This window comes from Anser anser (assembly GCF_964211835.1).
Source record: "Anser anser genome assembly, chromosome: 26".
In the NCBI taxonomy this organism is placed as follows: Eukaryota; Metazoa; Chordata; class Aves; order Anseriformes; family Anatidae; genus Anser; species Anser anser.
In genome coordinates this window covers 3,224,944-3,246,372 of record NC_139747.1, presented here as the reverse complement: position 1 = coordinate 3,246,372, position 21,429 = coordinate 3,224,944, and the positions used below count along the sequence as shown (strand labels likewise).

The 21,429-nt window shown below is 44.4% G+C and overlaps 1 protein-coding gene across 6 annotated transcripts in view; it reads left to right on the top strand.

Annotated features, from left to right (window-relative positions):
• EBF2 (EBF transcription factor 2) overlaps positions 1-21,429 on the top strand; it is a 152,156-nt gene that overhangs the window by 101,065 nt on the left and 29,662 nt on the right. For all 6 annotated transcript variants that reach the window (XM_083811657.1, XM_083811653.1, XM_083811652.1 and 3 more), the window contains one exon: positions 12,526-12,607. In XM_083811657.1, coding sequence (XP_083667783.1) covers positions 12,526-12,607 — 82 coding nt within the window. The remainder of the gene's footprint in view (positions 1-12,525; positions 12,608-21,429) is intronic.

The window sequence follows — 21,429 nt, the reverse complement described above, 5'->3', positions numbered from 1 at the left end:
ACAGACATATAGGCACAGAAATTGCGTGCTGGTGTTTCGACCCATTCAGTGCCAGGGATATGCACCTTTGGGGACCACGACTTAGTACTGTATTATTTCTAAAGGGCCTCATTCTCAGCCTACTGTAGACAGAGCTGATGGTGCTGTGCACCCTCACAACCTCTGTAACTTCTCAGGATAAGACAGCTGCTCTGAAACAACCGAGCAGTCAAATCAGGGGAAGTCCCCTTGAGTCAGCCCCAGCAGAGATACAGAAGCGAAGGGCAGATTACCCTTCTTCTGCTCCCCTTACATTTCTTTTCACTGCAGCCTCCTGCGAAGGTCCTTGGAAAGGCCCATGAACCGTGGGTATTTCTTCAAATCAAGCTGCTGCCCCGTTGGAGGCTCAGCCATCACCAGTTAACAGAATTACCCTGGTACTCTCCTCTGATTCGCGTTCTACCCCAAACTGCTGCTGCTTTTTTGGCCTCTGGCACCTATGTGCTACGTCAAAGGGGACTGAAAAGGTTAATTAAATTTGGGGGCTAGTAAGCAGAGATGAATGAAATGTTTTCAGTGAAAGGTAGAATTACTTTAAATGTACTAATTTATTTACTGCACACTAGAAATTTTATATTCCACACCACTACAGGACTGTGCACTATTTTCCCATGGCAAGCTAGGTGGTTTCTGAGGACATGCTAAAACAGAAAAAGGTGGGTTTCAGAGTTCAGATTTTTTCTCTTTAAAGCAAAATTTTCTCTACATATGCACACACATGATCTTTTTTTCTGAGTTAAAACGATAACAAAGTGCACAAAGCAGATGATGCAAAGTAGGTAATAGCAAACTCCACAGCCAGAGCCTGGGAAGACGGTGGAAGTCCTGGCCATCAGAAACCTTCTGAAAGATGCGGATGCTGACATATGGGTTTGGCACTATACTATGGCTTCTAAATGTCTTAGAAATTTCTTACTCTGACAAAACAAGAATAGCTTGAAAGGAAAACAGAATTTCAGTGACTTGCTCGTGTACCCTGCTCTGTGGCTCTGGAGACACGGCTTCTATTTCTGCCTCAGCCCCGTGACCTATATATCTTTGGGCCAATTCATCCATGGTCTAAAATGAGGTGCAGGCAGAAACGAGGAGGGAAAAATATAGACCCAGTCCTGTATGTTTTATTTTCACTCATTACATTGTCTCTGTCTGCTGAGCTGGGATATGGGAAGATAAGAAATAGAAGAATGAGACAGAAAGATGTTTTCTGTTTGTATTTTTCATTTTTTTCTTCTTGAGCTTCCCTTGTCACCTGGTGATATGTTCAGTGGCTATTAGGAAAACAAAATGTACTGGGGCTGTCCAAAATGAACAAAGCACGGAAGCTCTTCCCTGTCTGGAGTCCTTTACTCCAGGGTAATCTGCCACAATGAGCATGTCTCATGGCATCGCTATGCTTCTGGAGCAGCTGGGATTCCAAGTCTGCAATTCTTCTACAGTTTTAATTTCTAGATGTTGTTCCTTCTCCTAAATATCTTTGTTATACCTGTGCCAAGCACTTATCTTTTCTGATAAGATTTACAGTGAGTTAAAGAAGAGCAGGGTACTTTGCTATCTTCCTTGGGCAAAAAAAAAAAAAAAGTTAAAAAAAAAAAGTGATTTCCCATTGACTGCCCAGTAGGAAATACTAGAAAGCGGCTTTGTTGGCACACAGTGCCAAGAACCTGTCCTGTGTGAGCTGGGTCCCTTCCCTTATAAGTTTGCTATTTATATATGGGCATGCACAACCCCAGTCAATTTAAAAGCTATATTTATATGAACAAGGGCACTTGTCCAAATTAAAAAAAAAAAAAAAAAAAAGAGATTCCAGGCAGAAGTGGCTGGTAAGTATTTTACATCTATCATTTGCAGTAGACAAGACACTTGCAGGCTTTAAGTGGTTCAGGAATCTCTTAGTATAGGAATTCTTTTTATTTTTCTTTTCTTCTTGCTTCCTTTCTTTGGGTCAAATCATGAGGTCTTGCTTCACATTTTGCCTACTCCCAAGTGGAGCAGACACCCAGTGAAGCTGGTGAGCACTGCGTTTGGGAAAGATTAAATGAAGACTGAATGGGGATGTTAGTAACAGAGCTGCAATGCATATCAAAAGTATATATATAAATACAGTGATTATCACAAGGTTACAAACAATGCTTGTTTGTATATGTATATATGCAATGTGTATAAATATGATACACTCGTGTGACTGTTTGCATTCTCATTTGCAAAATACCCTGTGATATTTTGGGATGCTCTTTCCCTCCGACTCTGCTTGGTTATTGCTGGGTGAGATCTCGGGACCCGTTTCAGGTGGAGGGGCTGCCTCGTGCATCAGGAGCAGGCTCCCTGCTAGAGGGGCTGTAACACTGCACGTTGTAAAAAACATATTGGTGTGCACGTTTCTCTGAATCCGAGCTCTTCAACATTAAAGCGAGACCCTTCATTTTAATCATTACGGAACGAGTCCAGTGCTAATAGCACTTAATTGTTTCACTAGAATGATCTCCGTTGGTTTTGGCAGCCGAAATGAAAACAATTCCAAATACCATCAAAGGAGCTCATCCACACACAGCATGTACAGGGAGTGTTTTGATATACAACGGTGCGTTAATATCGTAACATCTCCTAATGCTGCATACGGTTCTGTAATCCTTTTCTGTCTCGGGCTATGATCTCGGAAGGTCCGAGGGGTAAAAGCAAAAGGAATAAAATAGGCAAGGAAAATCTTGGTCCGTGCCCCTGAAAATAATGCGCTGTTGGTCTCTTGGTTCAGCCCTCTACCTATATTAATCCTGACTTTCTTGAAGCTTGCCCGCTAGTTTAAATTTGTATGCGACATCAAACATACCTTTTCACATATGTTCTTTCCAGATTTTTTTTAACAGTTACTTAGCAGTTTATAGAAGGAAGTGAATGATCTCATCAAGCTGCTTAGAAATTAAAAAAAAATCTGTGCTTATTAATTATGCAGGATTAGTCTAATTATAATTCAGCAAATTAATTAGCGACAGAAGGTGTTCTGAAACATTGGAGTACATTTGCATGTTAAATGGAGAGGCTAGTCTGTAATATATGTAAATTTATGCATGGCTTCATAGTTTAATTTAAAAATTTGCAGCTGCATATGGTATGGGAGCAGGTGAAAAGTCAGTTTTAGTTTAATGATGCTAACAAACATTGGATGCTGTCCTGTCTTAGGGAAGGAATGCTCTGAACGCACCCCTCTCTGCCAATCTATAAATCTGTCATAGGAATATAATGTTACACCGGTGTTCCCACTCAAGGTCAGCTGTGACTAGACCCAGAAGTACGACGGGTGCGAGCCTCGGAGAAGGGAGGAGACAAATGAGTGGGGAAGCAACTTGCCTGGATGTAAATTTGCCTCTTTAGCAAATGAATGTGTGTTTTTTTTTTTTTTTTCATACAAAACCAGTTGAGGGACAGGCAATGCTCCTGACTTCCTAACTGAGGGAGCGCTCTCAGCTGGGCGCTACCCACTGTGGCAGGTGGAAAAGAGGTGCCTAACCTTGTTCTGTCGCTGACAGTGCCATCCCTGCAGCTCCTGGTCTCTGGGAGCTGCAGGAAAGTTGTGATCAGGCCCTACACTAACCGCGGGGTGGGCAGTTTGTATGTGCTGGCCTCTGCCGTCTGGCAGGAAGAGAAAAAGGCAGCAGCCCAGGCAGCAGCGAAAAGCCACTGGTGTCACTGGTGCTGGCTGTGCACCTAGCACGGCTCAGGACATGGGCACTTCAGGAAAATGGAACGAGGGGATCCAAGAGTCAAAAGATTAAACAGGGTTCAGTGGGCGTGGAAAAAACGAGTGGGGAATCAGGCTCCGTGCTCGCGTAACGCCTCTGCATGCTTTTTCTGGGGTCCATGATATTTGCAAAGTAGAACAGAGTTGACTTTGCACCTGCGAGAGCATCAGGACAAGGCGCTGCCAGCGGCTGGATGGATGCAGCCGGTGCTGTGAGCATCATCGGGCCAGCGTCCATCGGAGAGCCCAGCACCGAGCCATGTGCGTACCGCTGAGCCTGGCCCAGGTAATGAGGAAGAACTCGGCCCTGCTTTCAAAACCCTGCTGAGGGTTAGGCTCTGAGGCAAAGGGCTTCATGAGATTTTTGTCGCCACAGAAAAGGCTCAGTGGAGTCGCAGCCGCGGGCTTGCAGGAACGGTGCGTGGTTCTTGGCCGGAAGAGCAGCTCGATGTGCGATGGGGGGTACATCACTCGATTTCTAGGTGCCTTGACTTCCTCGTCAGTGAAATGAGCTAAACACCTTTCTTTCCTCCCCTCCTTTGTGTATCTCTCTCCAATAACAATTTCACAACGTGACTGCGCGATGCTTAGCACAGTTGGAGCCCGCAGATCCTGTAATAAAGCAGGGAATAGTATCTGAGCACCCCTTTCAACAGCCCGTCAGCCCCGTCCTCTACTACCTCCCTGCCTCTTGACTCTTGATTACGCTCTGGTATTTGGTTGTGTGCCAAATGGCATGAATAATATGGATCCTACAGCATAAACAACCTTCTTGCCATTGTCTCCTAAGTTACTGGAAAGTTTTGGTGTGAGAGGAAGAAGGAAAACCCAAAGGGAAAGGGAAACTGCTCGGATTGCAAAGAGTCCTCCAAAGGCTTTTTGGAGAACAATTGCAATTACAAGCACGCTGTTAGTGTTGTGTTTCATTTTCAATTCGAACCCATAGAGTTCAATTATTATTTTCATTAATGGTGTCAGGTTTTCATCAGAGTGCACAAACAAGGAGGTTTTCCTTGGAGATTTTTTTTTTCCTAGCAAGTGTGGCTGTGCCAAATAACTGCGTTCAGCACTGACAAACGCCTGCCTATAGAACCGGCAGCGCACTCTCCTCCAACCCTTGTTTCTTGAAAATGGGATCACTTTGCAAGACAGAATAGGCATTTACCAAACGAATGGGAACTGCAGTCATAGAGGTGTACGCCTGCTGCTGCTCTGAAAGAGGGGAGCAGAAGCTACTGCAGAGATGAAAATTGTGCAGAAGGTGGAAAATGTACAGAATATAAATATCAACTTTACTGACGTGTTTGGGGTCTGGATGACATATTGCAGGCTTGCATTCAGACACTATTAGTTTGGAAAGTAAGCTCTTGGAAAAAAAAGCCACTGGGTATAGGGCAGGGAGCAGTAGGATGTCCTAAGTTGCAGGGAGATGGCATATTTGAAGAGCAGTAGATGTGTGGTTAAGGCATGGGACTGGGAGTGGGACATGAATTCAAGTCCAACCTTTGCTGAGGACCTAAGGGGCCGTGTTCGTCCTTAACCCACCCGAAATATAGGATATCAGCACTTCCATCCTGTATCTTAATACACGGCGCCGAGCATTACTCACCCAAGTGTGATCGGGACCTCTTGGCACCACAAGCAAATTGTAATTTGAAGCAGTTTTAAGATGGGTGCTGCCATCCCATAATTTTAAGGTAGAGTTTTAAGGTAGGCTGATCTGTTGGCCTGCCTTAGCTGAACCGCTGATCCTTTTGTGCTGCTCTCGCACCCATCTCTTGGGTCAGCTCCTCTGAGCTCGGTGTTGCAAGGGGCCGGAGACCTACACATCAGGCAGCGTCAGCGGTCTGCTGCCCTCGGCTTCAGGTCTCAATACTCGGCACAGTAAAGGTCCCACATCAAAACTGAAAGCCCAAAATCTAACTGGAGTCATTGACTGTGGGTGAAAGAACATGGGATGTTACACCGTAGGTGCTGCTGAATTACGTTGGACCATTCGAGCTGGAAGACAGAGTTGTTTGGGTACCTAAAATCATCTGATGTTTCCGGTTTGTCTGGGGGATACAATGCCTTGTAGCATTTTAAAATCCTTTTGGAGCTTTTCTTCTTTTTCAAATGAAAGCACTAATTCCACCTGTTCTCTATTACACTTATCTGATCTGCACGTCTTCATATGCTTTGCATTGCAAGCATCTTGGAAGGAGCATTCTGCTATTGATTGATTAAATACTAATTTAATAATAACGATGGGCCAAAACAGAAAACTTCTGATCTAGACTTTCCGCAGCGCAAACGATATTTACTCCTGCAGATTTTGGTTCAAACCACCTTGATTTAATAATACAAATACCCCAAAGCCTCACATCTTGAAGCCAGCTTCACTTTAGCCATTACAATGCTTCCAACATCAGCACGGTTCCTCCCGACCCGCGCTCCTTAAACCCCTGCAGAAGCAGACCCTGCCTTGGCAGGCTTCTATTTCGGTGCTGGACAAGAACTGCAGAGCACAGGGAAACCTTCCTGTACGGATGGGTTGGGGTCAGTGCCTCGAAGCTGGGAGACGACTGGGGAGGAGGGGTGAGGAGAAAGATGTGATGGCAACGCATTGGCGTGCATGGAACGGAACAGGAAAATAGGAAGATCCATGGACATCTCTGGGGAGGGGGGTTGAAAGGCTCACTTAGACCATCTCCCCTAGGTTGGCATAGACCTATGCTATTTACTCTCTCCTTTATCGTCTTACAGCCAAGCTGTGAAGGTACAAAGACTAGATAGGAGACTGAACGGGAAGCAGAGGGCAAAAAGAGGCTAGGAAAAGTGTGAGCCTTACAACGGAGGCATTAGTTTGAGGAAAAAACAAGTGATTTGGGAATGTGGTGTTTATTAGACGCAAGTGGGGTCACTGGATCCTACTAGGCAAGGTTCCCATGGTGTTTCAGTGCTCACCTCTCACGCACGCCGAGGAGCGCCGTTGTGCTGTCACTCGTCCTCAAGCGCCCTGAGCCGAAGAAATCACTTTGGACCAAGACACAAGGGCAGAGAAGCGTTCCTCACTTTTCAGATCAAGAAATGAGGACACTGGTGGGGCAGCAGCAGAAGGCAGAATGCCCACGTGAGTGTTTTGGTACAATTGGAGCCTTTCCCCTAAAAAACAAGCGGCAAACGAACACCACCCCTCCTGGCCCAGCCCGGGGCCCCACTGCCATCCGACTCCTGCTCCCTTCTCTCGCAGAAAATCTCAGCAAAGGCTTCTGACCTACATATGTTGGTTTTCACGTTTGTTCAACTGGGTTCACACTTTATGCACAGGAGTTTTGCGAAGATTAATTAGCTGCTGTTTGTGGAGTATCGTATAAATACTCTGGATTATTGTAATAACCTCAATCATTTCGCGCACAGTATATGGTGTGTGTTCGTTTAGAATGCCTTCGTGCCATGCCTGATCCCACGCTGACGATAACTGCTCAAAAAGTAGGAAATTTGTTCATCAGCTCCCTAATAATACACGCTGACATAATAGAGCGGAATTACTCCAGAGATAAATATTCAGATTATAAAGAAGTCTTCTGCTGTGATATTCATTAAAATCAAGATGATGCCATCAAATAAATGCAATTAATTGAATTTAAACGCCAGCCTTCAAATGTATGTGCAAAATCTGATCTGGTCCCTTTGCAAGGCAGAGGTTTGAAAGCAGAGCCTGCTTCGCCGCGTTGGGGCAGCGGGTAAGGTTGCTCGTCACACTTATCTCAGAGCTCGCAGTGCCAAGACACACACGGGGGAATCAGGGGGACGGTGTGAGACCCTGACCTCAGAATTTCCTCGCTTTGATGCAGCTGGAGCCAGGCCCTCCCGTAATGATAGTTCCATGGCTCACTCTTAACATTGTTCAGCCAGAGCAAAGATACTCACAGGAACAACTCCCAGCTTTTTATTTCTTTTTAGTTGACTTTGTGACCTCTTGGAAGCACTTTAATTCTTTAATCATGATGCCACCATATAGGGTGCACTTTATATTCTCATTAGATTGCAGCATCCCAGGGTTTGCTGATACCACGGTCACACCAGATGGTGGCACATCCTGTGCCATAGAACGGCTGGGGCCAGCGACCCAAACTCTGCAGCAGCCCAAACGAGCCAGGACTGTCTCACCGTTTGCTTTACAAGGGATATTTTTTGGCGTGTCTCTCCAAAGGCTGCTCACAAGATCAAGACAGTTGCCTCTCTCGATCCTGCAGCTATGTTTTAGGGAAGCACACGGGGTGGCTGGGAAGGTTAGTTAAGACACAGAGCCAGGAGCCAGGAGACCGGGGTCCCAGTCCCAGATCTGCAGCAGGTTTGTGATACGAGCAATTCCCTCCCAGTTTCCAGGCCCCGTATCTTGCCTTACACTGGTGGTTACACCACCTGCTGCAGAGGGGGTTGTGAGGCAGAATTAATTGAAGTTTAAGTCCCATAGAATGGCGCAATAAAAGCGCAAAGCGTATTTTCTATTTCTGGGGCTCCACGTGGTGAGACTGAGCAGTCCCAGGTCTTGTGGCAAGGCTTTGAAAAAACATTAATGGATTTTTTTTTAAAAAAAACCTACACCTTCTGTTGCACGTGGGACTGCTCTTTAGGGCCTGTCTCGTCCCGTTGAAGTCACAGAAAGATTTTTTCTGGCTCCAGCAGGATTTGCTTCAGGTTCTTCTCAACCAGCCGAGATGGAGGAGGAACGTTCTCCGAGGTGGAAGCAGCCTTTCGGATCCGGCCACGTCAGCGTGGGGCAGCAGCCCCTTTGGAAAAGGCTTGACAGACACAAGACCTTTCCTGCTTTGCCCTTACCCTTTCTCACTATCCATTGAGAGCCGTCTGCAGGGGAATTTGTCCTGCTGCCACCTCTGAGCCCCATTAAGGATCCCACGACGTCGGCCAGGCTGGCCTGCAGTTCTGCTGGAAAGCAGCGGGGATAACACTGTCACCAGCCTCTGGACTGCAGCCAGAGAAGGGCACGTAAATGATTCATCAGCCCATCTCCCCACCACGGTGGGAACTCCCAGTAGGAGGAGCAGTAACTTTTGAAATAGCTCCCTCTAAACCCTAGAAGAAGGAATTTATTTAAGGTGGCGTTTGAGAGACCTCTGCGAGCGCATCAGTCTGTAGAGAGAGGGCTTGACCATAGGAGAGAGACAATAGGAGAAAAGAAATGTCTGCAGTATGTCTTAATTAATTTGACGTCTATACATGAAGTTAATCAGGTCTTCTATAGCACTGCCAGAACTTTTAGTGGTGGTTATTCAAAAGTTTTTCCCCAGTGCCCTTCGATGTTGATGTAGGAGATGCCTGGGCCAAGCTCCTTATGCAGTTGTCTGCTAAACCCAGAGCTGATGCTGGCCTTGGGAAGGAACAAAGGCCAGCTAAGAATCATGAAAATAAGCTAATTTTAATTTTGTTTTTGATATATGTATAGGTTAAGGACAAAAACTGGCTAAAGTTTCTTATTAAAAAAAAAAATAATACAGACCTTCTGCAATTCTCGGGTTCCCCCTAAATCAGCTTCATTTAGAGCTAAACCTTTGCTTCTCTTTGCTCCCCCCAAGTCATTTTTATTCTAATGCTGCAATAAATATTAATGCCTTTCCCAGATGCAACCACTTAAAATATATATGTATATACACCGACCTACCAAATACTTGCTGTGAATGCCCAGTTGCAGCTAAAATTTGACTGGAAAACCTCTGAAAGGAGAGAGAGAGACGTGGATCAACGGGAGGAGAAATTCCTGAGCGTGCATTTACATAAAACTGAATCTAAATGCGGGGTGGCAGGAGGGAAGAGTGTCTTAGCACAGAATACCCAGTGAGCTCCAGAGAAGCTGCACATGTCTAACACGGCAATGTACAGGTACTGCCCCGACGCTCGCACACTGGGAGCCAGAGCCAGCACTGTCAAAAGCGCAACGAGGAATTACTGATGCCCAGTTTGTGATACCTTTGAGGCACACAGTTTCCAGCAGCTCGGGAGCTCAGCAACCCCAGAAAGCCAGGCTCCTTTAGCTCATCTTTGGTGGGATTCTCCGAATTGCTCCTGCCCAAATCTCCTGGCCTGCAGCCTCCAAAGCTCAGCGCGCTGCGAGCAGCCGGTGAGAGCGGGGAATGGCCCGCTGCTTTTGGAGGCAGCCACCTCTAGCAGGAGCTTTGTTTTCTGTGTATCTTTTAGCAGACACCCATTGGGACGAATCCGCGCCGCTCTAATTAAAGCCCAAGTTCATTTCCACGTATATCGCTGATTTCTTTTAGCTGGGGGTCCAGACCCAAATATTCTGGGGTTGTTCTGACAGAAAATAGAAATTGCATTCCTTGCCACGCAACATTACGGTCCGCTCACAGATTTGGTTAAGCACATTTAGAATTTGTACCTGTGTGTGTCTGCCCTGCAGGGCTTTGTGCAGGGTGCTGCTGCGGGCTCTCGGCTCGTCCCGAGGCTCCCCAGCTGACACAGCGAGTTGGCTTACCGACACCTTCCTGTGCTCCGCGCTGCGCCGCTCTTCAGCTGCTGCCGAGCCTTTTCCTGACCTGGAGGAATAGCTATACAGCAATTACAAACATTAAAAACAACCCGAACACCTCCCTGATTCATTTCATCTTTTGTTTTTCCTTGCAAGTCACAGCAAGCCGGGGATGTTGGGGGGTTCATTGGGTTTGTTTGCAGCCCTCCAAACCAGTCCCTTCTCCTCTGGCTCACTGATTGCCAAGTACAAGTTCCCTGCCTTGGTCTGTTGTGCGCTTTGTAGGCTTTTTCCTGCCTCACTACATCGCAGTAACAGAAGCAGTTGACGTATCTGCAAATATGTTTTGATATCTGTAAGAAGAGGGCAGGAGAACAAGGAGCGTTACCCTGAAAAGCGGGGAGCCCTCTGAGCCCCGAAGGACGAGGAGCGACGGAGAGAAAAATACCAGCCTGCAGCACGCACACGCACGGCAAGCGTGTCGTGTGGAGGTGTTCAAAGGTGACGGATTTAAGGAAAGAAACGCTCAGCGGAAGGATGCGTTTTGTGGCAGGCATTTTACGTGACGTTACCGGGCTCGTTTTTGTGGGGTCAGTTGTAGGGAGGTTCTGGAGGGCTTTGGTTTGTTCAAGCAAGGTATAAATGGATCAGATCCTTCGCTACTCTTTGTATGGCTGTACGGAGAGAAATGGCACGGTGTGAGCGATGCAAAGAAAGTAGCGATAACAAGGAGAAGCGGATTTCTGCTTTATTGCCTCGCGTTGGGGCTGTTTGGGTTGTTGGTGGTGGCAAAGCCTGGGAAATATACATCTTTCTCCTTTAAAGTTCTAATTCAAGGCATGAATGTGTGAGTTCTGAAGGGACTTAGGGACTGCGGTAAAAAATCGTTGTCATAGTAACAGAAAGGGAAATAGGCCTGGCTCACCTGGGACTTTAACTTACTGCAAAAGCGGATTTTTTTTTATTTTTTTTTAAGGAAAGCACTCAGCAAGAGAAATAAATAAATAAAGTGTTCTTTGTATTCTAAACCGATTCTTCAACTATTAATTTTTTCTCATATCTGCGTCTTTTTCCTTCCAAACTCATTTAAAAATCTCTGATTTTTTTTTTAATTGTTGCAGCTAAACCCATTTTGTCCTCCAAAGGGCAATGCACGAGCAGAAAGGAATCACAGAAAATAATTTCACGTAGGATAAAGGATGTCAAAACATCTTCTTGCCTGCTCTGTCTGAATTCAGAAGACACGCTTGTTTTGTTTGTAATCCAACAACTGTGATTTTTGTGCCCTTCTGAGAAGGGCAGACTTCTTTACCTTTGCAATTCACAAATTTAATCAGGCGAATGAGACAATAAAGGGACGAATCCTCTCGTCCCTGGATGAAAAATTTGGTGGAACAGCTTATTGAAAACTGCCTGCCTAATATTTCTAAACTGTAAAATCCATAGGCTGTAACACATAGTGTTGGGTTAGCCCATCAAGCATCCTGAAGATTCAATTTATGAATATGACAGGCTAAACTCTCCAGAATAATAACGTCTAAAGACAGATATATGTGACAAGGCAAAAATAATCGGCACGAGAACTTTGTGCAATGTTAATGGGTTTATCTGCTTGGCCAGCGTGAGCTGTCACGGCTGACTTCGATTTGTGTTTCTGTTATCCTCTCTGAAAATCTAGGTAAGATTATAATCTGGGCTTCTGGCAGTTCTGCCTCTCTGCTTTAGTCACTGAAATCTTAATAGCTGAAAACATCGTCGTGATGAAATCTCATCAGCTTCTTCTGGCAGCTCTGGTTGTCTCTGTTTTTTAATACCTTCTAAGTAGTTTCAAGGCTTATCTGCCTCGGAGTTGCCCTGTTGGTTTTTGTGTTTTTCACAATAACATTATTCATCTATATTGTTTCATGGAAAATCCATTCAGACAGCGAAAGAAAGACCCGGTATGCATGGAAGAGATAAAGAAAGAAACTCAAATCGTGTGCTCAAACATGCAGTGAAGGAACTGGCATAAATCGAATAGATATGTTGATTTACATCAACTAATTGCCCATCTCAGTGTGGATTAGGCACGTCAGCTATAATTTACCTGATTTTTATAAAATTGTCTGTGTTTTTTGTTGTTGTCGATTTTTTTTTTGTAAGTTCTCACAGTCCTGGTCTCCTGATACACCGACATGTAAATCACCGCGATGTGTACTTTAAGATAGAATACAGCAACATGTTCTGTTATTCTTAATAACAGTGACACGGTTCTTTATCATTCCAGATTCTTCTTAAAATTTTTTCTCAAGTGCAATCAGAATTGTTTGAAAACAGCAGGAAACCCAAGAGATATGAGGCGGTTCCAGGTAAGGCTCAGCATTAAGCTGTCTGCTTTTTTTCTCTTTTTCTCCTTTCCTCTCTCCTACATTGTTCATAATAAATATGATGACAGTATATGATAAGCCATATCAGATATTGTTAAAGTTTTTCTCCATTTGTTGTGTTTAAACCTTTTTCCCTCTTCTCTCTCTTTTCCCACTCTGAATCCCCAAGGGGAAGTGATGTACTGTACCAACCAGCAGTGGATATTTGATTTGACACCCTCGGGCAAAGCACTCGCACATACAGCTGCCCACAGCAGGGATCATGTTTGTGATACTTAGATGCCTCAGAATTTTTCAAAGTAGCTCTGTACGTGGTACACAAGCAGTCTCCTCATTTCCCTCCACTCCCTATCTCTTTCCATCTCTTTTGCCTTTTAACTCTTTCACGCCCTCCCTTTCAGCTTCTCTTAAAAAAAAAAAGCCACAGTAGTGATGGTCACTTTAAGATCTCACGCAGGAAAGCAACAAGACCCACGGGACAATGACCCAGCTGCTTTGCAGTAAAATCTGCCACTGGTTTCATCATAGCTGTCGCTGATGTATTGTGAATACCAGCTAATAAAAACACAGAAGGAGGTGAAGTGTGTCAGGTTAGAAGCAGCGGAGGGGAGGCAGACGTGGTCTCTCTTCTTCCATACCCTAATCCTTTAAGCAATTACGTTTAATAAATAAGTATTTTCCCTGTAACTTGGCCCTCACAAGAAGCTAAGTGCAATGCTCGAGCCTTCTAAGTCCTGGGTGTGTGGCCAGGTCTTTGTGCAGTGTGAAGAGCGGCGTGGAGGAGGATGCTGTAGGGAAGTGGTGCCAGAACTGGCCCTGCTCGGGCAGCTGAGAGCTGGGCAGCACGGTCTCAAGGCAGGGGCATGAGATTGCAAGTCACACGGGTACGCTGTCATTTCCCTTGCTTTCAGCCTATACATCCACCTCTCCAAATGGGGCTGCTCACCTCTGCAAAACTTTGGGGGGTTGATTCAGGAAAGGTTTTGGGAAGGCACACGCATACTTTGCCAGCCAGGGCCTTTGAAATCTGCTGATGAAACGGGCTGTCCGGGTAAACAGTTACAATTATTATTGCACCTTCATTGCACCGTGATACCAAGAGGATTTTACCCTGCTGGGGGCTGTGTGATTTTCTTGCAGACCCACAAGACTTGTCAGGGGAAGGCGACATGCTTAGCTTTGGCGATTCATGTTTGATTACTCAGGTGCTTGCCTCATTTTCCTCATTTACCAAAGAAGCAAAAACTCCAGAGGAGTTTACAGAACTGCATAAAACTTTCCACAAAACAGGTTTCCACAGACAATGGATTTTGTTCTATACTCTTACTAGAAATGAAAGATGCACAAGAGGTTTATTCTTATGAAAAAAAAAAAAAGACACAAAAAACTTGTAGGAGAAATCCAGTAAAATGAAAATGCGGAATAATGAAAACAAAAATCTACTCTGATCTCTGAAAGCTCCAAAAAATTTAGAGAAGTTTAGGCAAAAAAAAAAAAAGATTTTTAAAATTATTTATTTATTTATTTATTTATTTATTTTTACACCAGTGGTTTAAAGAGACCATAGTTACTTTTCCATTCTGTTTTTTCAGAGATGGTAAGACATCTGAAGAAAAGAGGTGGCCATTGTTAGCGAAATTGCCTTGATTTTTATTTCATGTGGCAATTTCCATAAAGAAAAAAGCACCAATTAGACATCATCTGTCAAAAATGTGCACAAAGAAGGATTGGTTTGGTTTTGCTCTTCGTACCAAAACCAGCAGCTTAGCACACCCTTGGAGCTTCAGTGTGAGATTTAAGTTGAAACCTTGGAATTAATCAAGGTTAGGCAAAGCCTAGGTTTATCTTACTCTTTGTCAAAACCAAAAATGTTGACTTTTTTCAGAGTTACAAAAACGAACCTTTGAAACAAATGGTAAAATGCTTGAGGTGGTGTGTGAAAGCAGGATCTTTGTTCAGGCTTGTCCAGAACTGGATTCATCAGTTGATGAGCTTGGTTCTGGGCTAGAGAGGTCAGAGTGTATGAAAAAAGATACAAAAAAGTAGTTCCATTGCTGCAATCATATGCATTGGGTGTAAAACAGCTGTGTGTTTCAGTGGAAATCAGCCAGGATGATATCGGTAAGGATGATAAGCAAAGTGCCTGGTTGTTTCTAAGGACAGAAGCACGACTTCCCTGAACACAACGTAAGAAAGAGCCTTCTTGGATGCTCCACCCTCTCTGTCTTCAGGAGCCTCCTTTTTTTCCTTTTTTTTTTTTTAATTTGGACAAATGTTTGTTTGTTTGCATCTTGTTGAGTGCGGTCTGTCAGCTACCCTTAAAGTCGCAAGTGGAAAAAAAGCGACATCACTCCAAATAGTAGTAGTGTGCTTGCACGCTGTGAACGTCTTCATTTTCACTGAAGTTGTTAAGAGTTACATCAGGCAGGGCAATTAACGTGTGGGATTGCTTATTGGGTTTGAAGGGACAGTTGTTTGTCCCACCAGTACAAGAACACCTGAGCAGAGTAAAAGCAGGTTCAAAAAGCATAAAAAGCTACTTGACTCGTGATTTAATTATGCTTATGCTCTATTCATGGGCCATGTCTAAAACATTTGTTGTTTTTTCCTAGTAAATTCTTTGTAGAGCTATTATTAAGACCCTCTTCTTTCAAACATTTCCACACACTCAACTTCCCTTACCCAGACTTCTGCAGCAATGCTGAGTTGAATTTCTTTTAATTTGTACCCGTGTTATTCTAGGGAATCAAATCTCTTCATTTTCAGTGGGATAGAACTTGTCAGATCTCCAGAAGACATTAAGATACTTTTTTATGGTTAGAAAGAAAACAGAAGAGCAAAACCCTGTCTCAGGCTTCTCATCACTGAAATTGCTACTGAAATCTAGAGCTGAAAGGGTCTCATCCAAACGTTCTTGCTCTTTGAACGAAAGCCCAAAACTCAGGCTTGGTTGTTGAGACACAAATGTAAATAAGAGGCATGGAAATTGTGCCGTACAGTGCCTCTGAGTGAGCTCTTCAAGCATGGAAGAGTGGTTACTCATGTCTGGAAAAGCGTCAAGTTAATGCTTCTGATTAGAGATGGGTGTGAATGTACGGCTTGGGCTTGGTTTGGCTGATAACCAACGCTCCGGGGAGCTGGGATCCAGCCTCCGAGCCTGGCCTCACGCTCACTACCTCGAGATCGAAGATTTAGCTCTTGTACAGTACAGTTACAGTATAGCAAACTCAATTAAACATTAGATTTCACTTACATCACACCCATTTAAAAAAAAGGGGGGGGGGAGAAAAAGGGGTGGAAAGGTTACATTAACGCTGCATTGTAAATTTAATACAGCTCCAGATGCCTGAAGAGGTTTTTTTTTTAATTTTTAGTTTGGAGAGCAACGCCAGCTGCTTTGTGATCACGTTAACTACTTGAAATTTGCTTTGATATGAGGTAGAGCTGCAGAGATAAAAAGAAAATCCCTTAACTTTTACAGATTTTTAAAATGTTTCTTACGATGTCTTTCTACTGTTGAGAAGTGTTATACCTCAGAAGTTAAAGGATAAGTGATCATTATTTTAATGTTTTTTTCCCCAGTAATAGCATAATTTATTGTGAATCTCAGGCTGCTTCAGTGTCTGTCAGTGGCTAGAGCAAGGGCAGGGAACCTGTCTAGAACTAGTGGATAGCTTCATGGTTACTTGTGGCTGCCCAAGTACGTATACAGATCGAGTAATACGTCCTTGGGAATTTAACTGGAGCAAATATTGATCAGTTATCAGCCGAAATATCCCTGAATAAAAAGGAACAAAAAAGAAACAACAAAAAAAGCATGTTTGGGTCACTGCGCAAACCACACTGCTATGTGAGTTCAGCTAATCTGCAAATCTGAGTTTCCATAGGTATTGTCATTACTGTCACTGCTGTATTTGCACTGAGTGATCTCCCAGGAACAGAATAAAAAAAAACGTGATGCCCTCCACTTAATGAGGACTTCTCCTAGAGAACTTGATTGAAGCCCAATGATACTTAATGGTAATGACCGGTGTGTAATGGGGGACAATAATTCTGTGGAATTAAGATGAGGCACTCCAGCTAAAATGCTTCAGCTGAGAGCTGGTGCTAATGCATTAGCCTCCTGTTGATTGGGAATTCTGCTTCATCCGGTAACACACTGATTAAACGATCCTACAGTGCCATGTTTGAGGGAACGGTACCAGGCACGAGAACATCAATACATCCTTGAACCAGCGGGATTCTTCAGAGAAGAGAAAGGTCGGCAATTGTCCTCTGTTTTCAGCAGACATCATGACACGGAATATTTCCTGGCAGGTATCCCCCTCTAGGTGCTCTAGGGAGAAAGAGAAAGGAAAAATAACAAAGTGTGTCCCCGGGGAGATTTCCTTCCTGACCTCGGAGTGGTTGGATCAGTTCTTCACCAGGCGCGTGAGCCAAGCTGGCTGTGGCTGGGAGCTCCCCCAGCTAGGTTCTGGCCCGAAGCACTGAAGGATCTGTGTCGTTCGGGAAAACCGGGGAAGGATGGGGGGCTCGTGCTGCGACTCAAGGATGTCGTGGTCTGTAAAGAAACAAAAAGGGAGGGCAGCAGCAAAACAGAACTGGTCAAAATCAAATCACTCGCAGCCTGATGGTAAAAGGATGTGCTAGAGACCCCCCAGTCAGATTTGGACGTGGACAGAGATCTCTGAACTGCTGTTAGAGAGATGAATACTGCAGGGAGTAATGTCATTACTCACTAATTCCCCAGTTATAGATTGCAAATCAAGAGCAACTGGCATCCAGCTATTGCTGTGTGACAGATCTCTTCGTCAGAAAGTGACAAAAGGTGGTGTTATTTTAGACCCTATATACATGTGAGGGATTGAAACTGCAAAAACGAAACAACAACAACAACAACACAACACTGAGCTGGTTTAAGACCATTTAATAAAAGCAGCCACATGGTTTAGCTGTCTGTAATAGCAGGAGACTGGATATCAGTGACCTGGGAGTTATCTCCTACCCCTGTGCCCCCATGCCCGAAATGAAGGCCAAGTGCACGCTTCCCTGGTAGCCCCGAGTTTGCGGCAGGCCGGGGTATCAGGGAGGATTTCCCAAGGAATTCGATGGAAGGTTTGAGCAGAGAGAAGCCGCTGGCATTTTTCACATTGTTTATCTTATTCCTAATCCAACTCTGAAGCAAACAAGTATCGTAGCATCTACTCCTGTATTACTCGCTCAACCAAAACGCCTGACATCAATGGGAGCCCCGTCCAAGTGAAGACAGCAGGATGAGGCCTGACATCTTTTCTTCCACCCAGCTGGAAAATAATAATAATGATAATAATTTTTTAAATCCTCATAGTAGTTATTCTTTTGAAAAGTTAAAATAACACGGTGCTGGGACTAGAGAGTTATAAGGGAAAGTGCATCAGGAATGTAATATTGTTTCCAGATGTACAATGTCATAAAGAATTTTTTCCACACTTGGAATGGCAACAGGAATTTTTGGGGAGAGATCATTTACACAGTGATGAGATATGTTACATGTAAGTAAACGCCTGTATGCCTGGAATGTTTGTGCCATATGCCTGAAGAGGTGTCTCTGAGCGATGCAGCTTTTGTGTGTTCACTCTCATGTATGGGATCTGAAGTGGAACACGCTTTACAAATATCAATATCATGTATAGACGGGGGAGGAGAGATTGCAGTGCCTCTGTCCAAGCATTCTGAAGCACTTCATGCTACTCTTACATTTTTCAGTGAAATACCTCAGGTAGGTGCAGCACTTGCCTTCCCCACTACCTGCCCTCCACTTTCGGGCTTCCTTCAGGGGACATTAACCCGGGCTGGCTGCTGCAGGAGTTGAGGATTTCAGCTTTCGAGCTGCTAATGTGAACTGTTGGGATTGATGGGGGCTGTCAGTACTACTGAATCAGAGAGGTGATCTTTAAGGTACCTGGGTACAGGTTTGTAAGGGAGTACCAACACTTTGAATGGTGCAGGGACATGGAAGAGGGACAGTGCGTCTCAGGGATCCCACGTGTAACTGACTTTGGCTGGATGTCACGGTAGGCGAGCCTTCGTTGCGGTTTTTGCGCAGGGAGTGCTTGCAGGAATCCACCTGGGAAGTGAAAACAACGTGGAGATAACAGCACGTGCGTTTCTCCAGTACTGCAGCAGAATTGTTGCTGTAAGTCTGTGGCTCGGTAGCCAATAATGAAACCCTCGCAAAGGGAATCCTAAGGAAAATTCAGGGAATCCTGCTGAAAGCCCTGCTCAGAAGGTTGCCGCTCCTGTGTTGTTCATATGGATTGCCCCCGTTGGGCTGGCTGAAGCAGCAGCTTCATTGCCACGTCTGGTCTTCTTGGTTCTTGGTTGGTTGCCCTCTGAAACTCCACCGGGGTGACAAGTTGATCAGCCGCTTGGAGCACAAACTCTTTCTCAATTGTGATGTCTACAGCAAATTTGACTCAAAGCTACGACTACCAGAATCCATCGCCTGATGTATTTTGATGTTCTCATCATTCCCTTAGTCGTACATTTTGCAGTAACTACTGATTTTAGCTGAAAGACCATAAACTGAATAGGCAGAGAAGCCAAATTGTCATGCACTAGAAGTAGTGCCATCAGATCAGGAAACAAACCAACAAAGAAAAGCATTTGCTGGTAATTCGCCAGTGCTGTAGACAAATCTGAGAATTTAAACCTCCAGAGAAGTGTGCGCATCACCTTTCACCAGCACTGCATACAGGAATACAGGTTAAGAAAAAAAAAAGACCTGAGATGTTTTATGATGTTAGGAGAACAAGTGTTATTGATAAATTTGTGTTCAGAAGGGTATTGGTGAAAATGCATAGAAATGGTTAACAAGGTAATGGTAAGAAACGTTGACCTTGATTTGTTTAGCTAAGATGTAAAGATTTTTGAAGGTCAAAGGTGTTCTTGTGTAGTGTTTTGGAGTCTAACTGTGTCTGACCCTCTAACATTAAGCTGCTGTGGCCTGCAGTTTTGAAGAGTGAAGCAAACCAGGGGGAAAGAGAGAAGGGGGAGAGAACAGGAAATGGAGTGAGGTGTTTCAGGAAGTTGTCAGGAGTTGACTGATTGATTCCAGATGGAAAGGGTCACCCGTCGTGACCCAGGAAATACTCACTGGGGGAAAGCAGTTGGCTTGTGAAAGGGAAGGGCCTGGGAGTTAGAGACCATAGTGGAATGCACATTCCTCTTCCTTTTATCCATAAAACATTGGTTTTTAATCTTTGGTATAAAACAATTGGATTGCCATCTCCATCAGGCGAGAGGGAATGACTGGACCAGACTGGAGGAGTCCAGCACTTTTATGTCCATAATCTTCTTACTCCACAGCAATGAGTTGCCTTGCAGTGTCGTAGTAAGGATGACAAAGGTGTGTGCTGCATTTCCGTGGCACCTTGGAGATGCCTCCAAATAAGGTCCAATATTTGAGAAGGTTCTGGTCCAGATCTGAACCTTGCATTTCGTCCCGTCCCCGAGACCGCTGTATTTATTTACCCTAGGTCCCAGCCTGCGAAATGCCGAGTGGCTTTGACCCTCCTATGATGAATGGGAGAGGTGAATACAAATGGAGCTGCTCGTGGAGAGAGGTCTGAAAGTGCTTCTTCTGCTCGTGCTGGCTCAGAGAACAGAGGATGCTCCACACTTACCTCCTCCACAGAGGACAATTTCTCACTAGTACTCGTACTGCAGGGACCTCTGCAACTGGAGTGGGGCTCTTGTTTTGTGCCCAACATTTACACCCAAGTGGTTATCCAACAGGGAATGTATGCATACTTGTAGTCCGCATATATTACAAAAATCTCATACTGAGAGCATGTGTGTGTGTTTATCACATACATACCTTGTGTATGTGAGGTCAGATATGTATATATTATATAATGTAACTGTATATATATGATATACTTTTGATTTACATTTGGTTACAATTTAAACACTTGTCGTAAATATTTCAGACACTGGAATAATTCAGGTCTATTCCCCTGTTGCCATAGTGTGCTCTGTGCTGGCCAGTGAGAGATTAAAATTTATTTCCATTGTTTAACGGAAAATAATGAAGTGCATCTGAGTGGGTTCAGCTATGTCATGCGGGAAATGTTCACTTTGGATAGGAGTCTCACTCCACCCAAATGTGCAATGATGAAATCAGTTGGCACACAAAAGCAACACATTTTGTGACAAGAATGCTTGAGAAATATAAGAGTACGGTATGACAAGAGCCTTTTGGAATGAATTAAACTTGTCTCAAGAAAGAAGTATTCTTTAAACCAGCACAATCCTGTAGGAAGGCCAGGTTTCTCCCGCTTTATGACAAGTAGAGTTTTACCAACAATTAGAGCTCGCCATTCTCCTACCCAGACCACGACAGCTGTATCTGTGAAAATTCATGAACACGACCGGGGGCAGGTTCTCAATAGCTGTGAAGGGCTGTGCTTGTGGGGCAGCTGAAGGGATTTAAGCTGATTTACCCCAGCTGATGGCCCCAACCTGAAAGTTTCAAAAGGATGCATCTTCTTGCAGTAGGTAAATTCTGCAGTTGAATTTTTTCCATAAAACTTGTGGTTTAAAGGTAAGCATATTTCTGGATTTATAGGAAATAGAGCTTTGGATATTGTGTTTTAAAGGGAGAACTAAATGGCCTTCATTAACATCTACGGTTATTTCTTCTATGAATTCAGGTGCCATTGGAGCCCAGCAGCAGAAGTCAGGGAGGTTGAGGTTTTCAAAACTGGTGCTTGGTTCTGGTTGCTCAGGCTCGGGTGTTCCTTGAGAGGCACTGAGCCTGCATA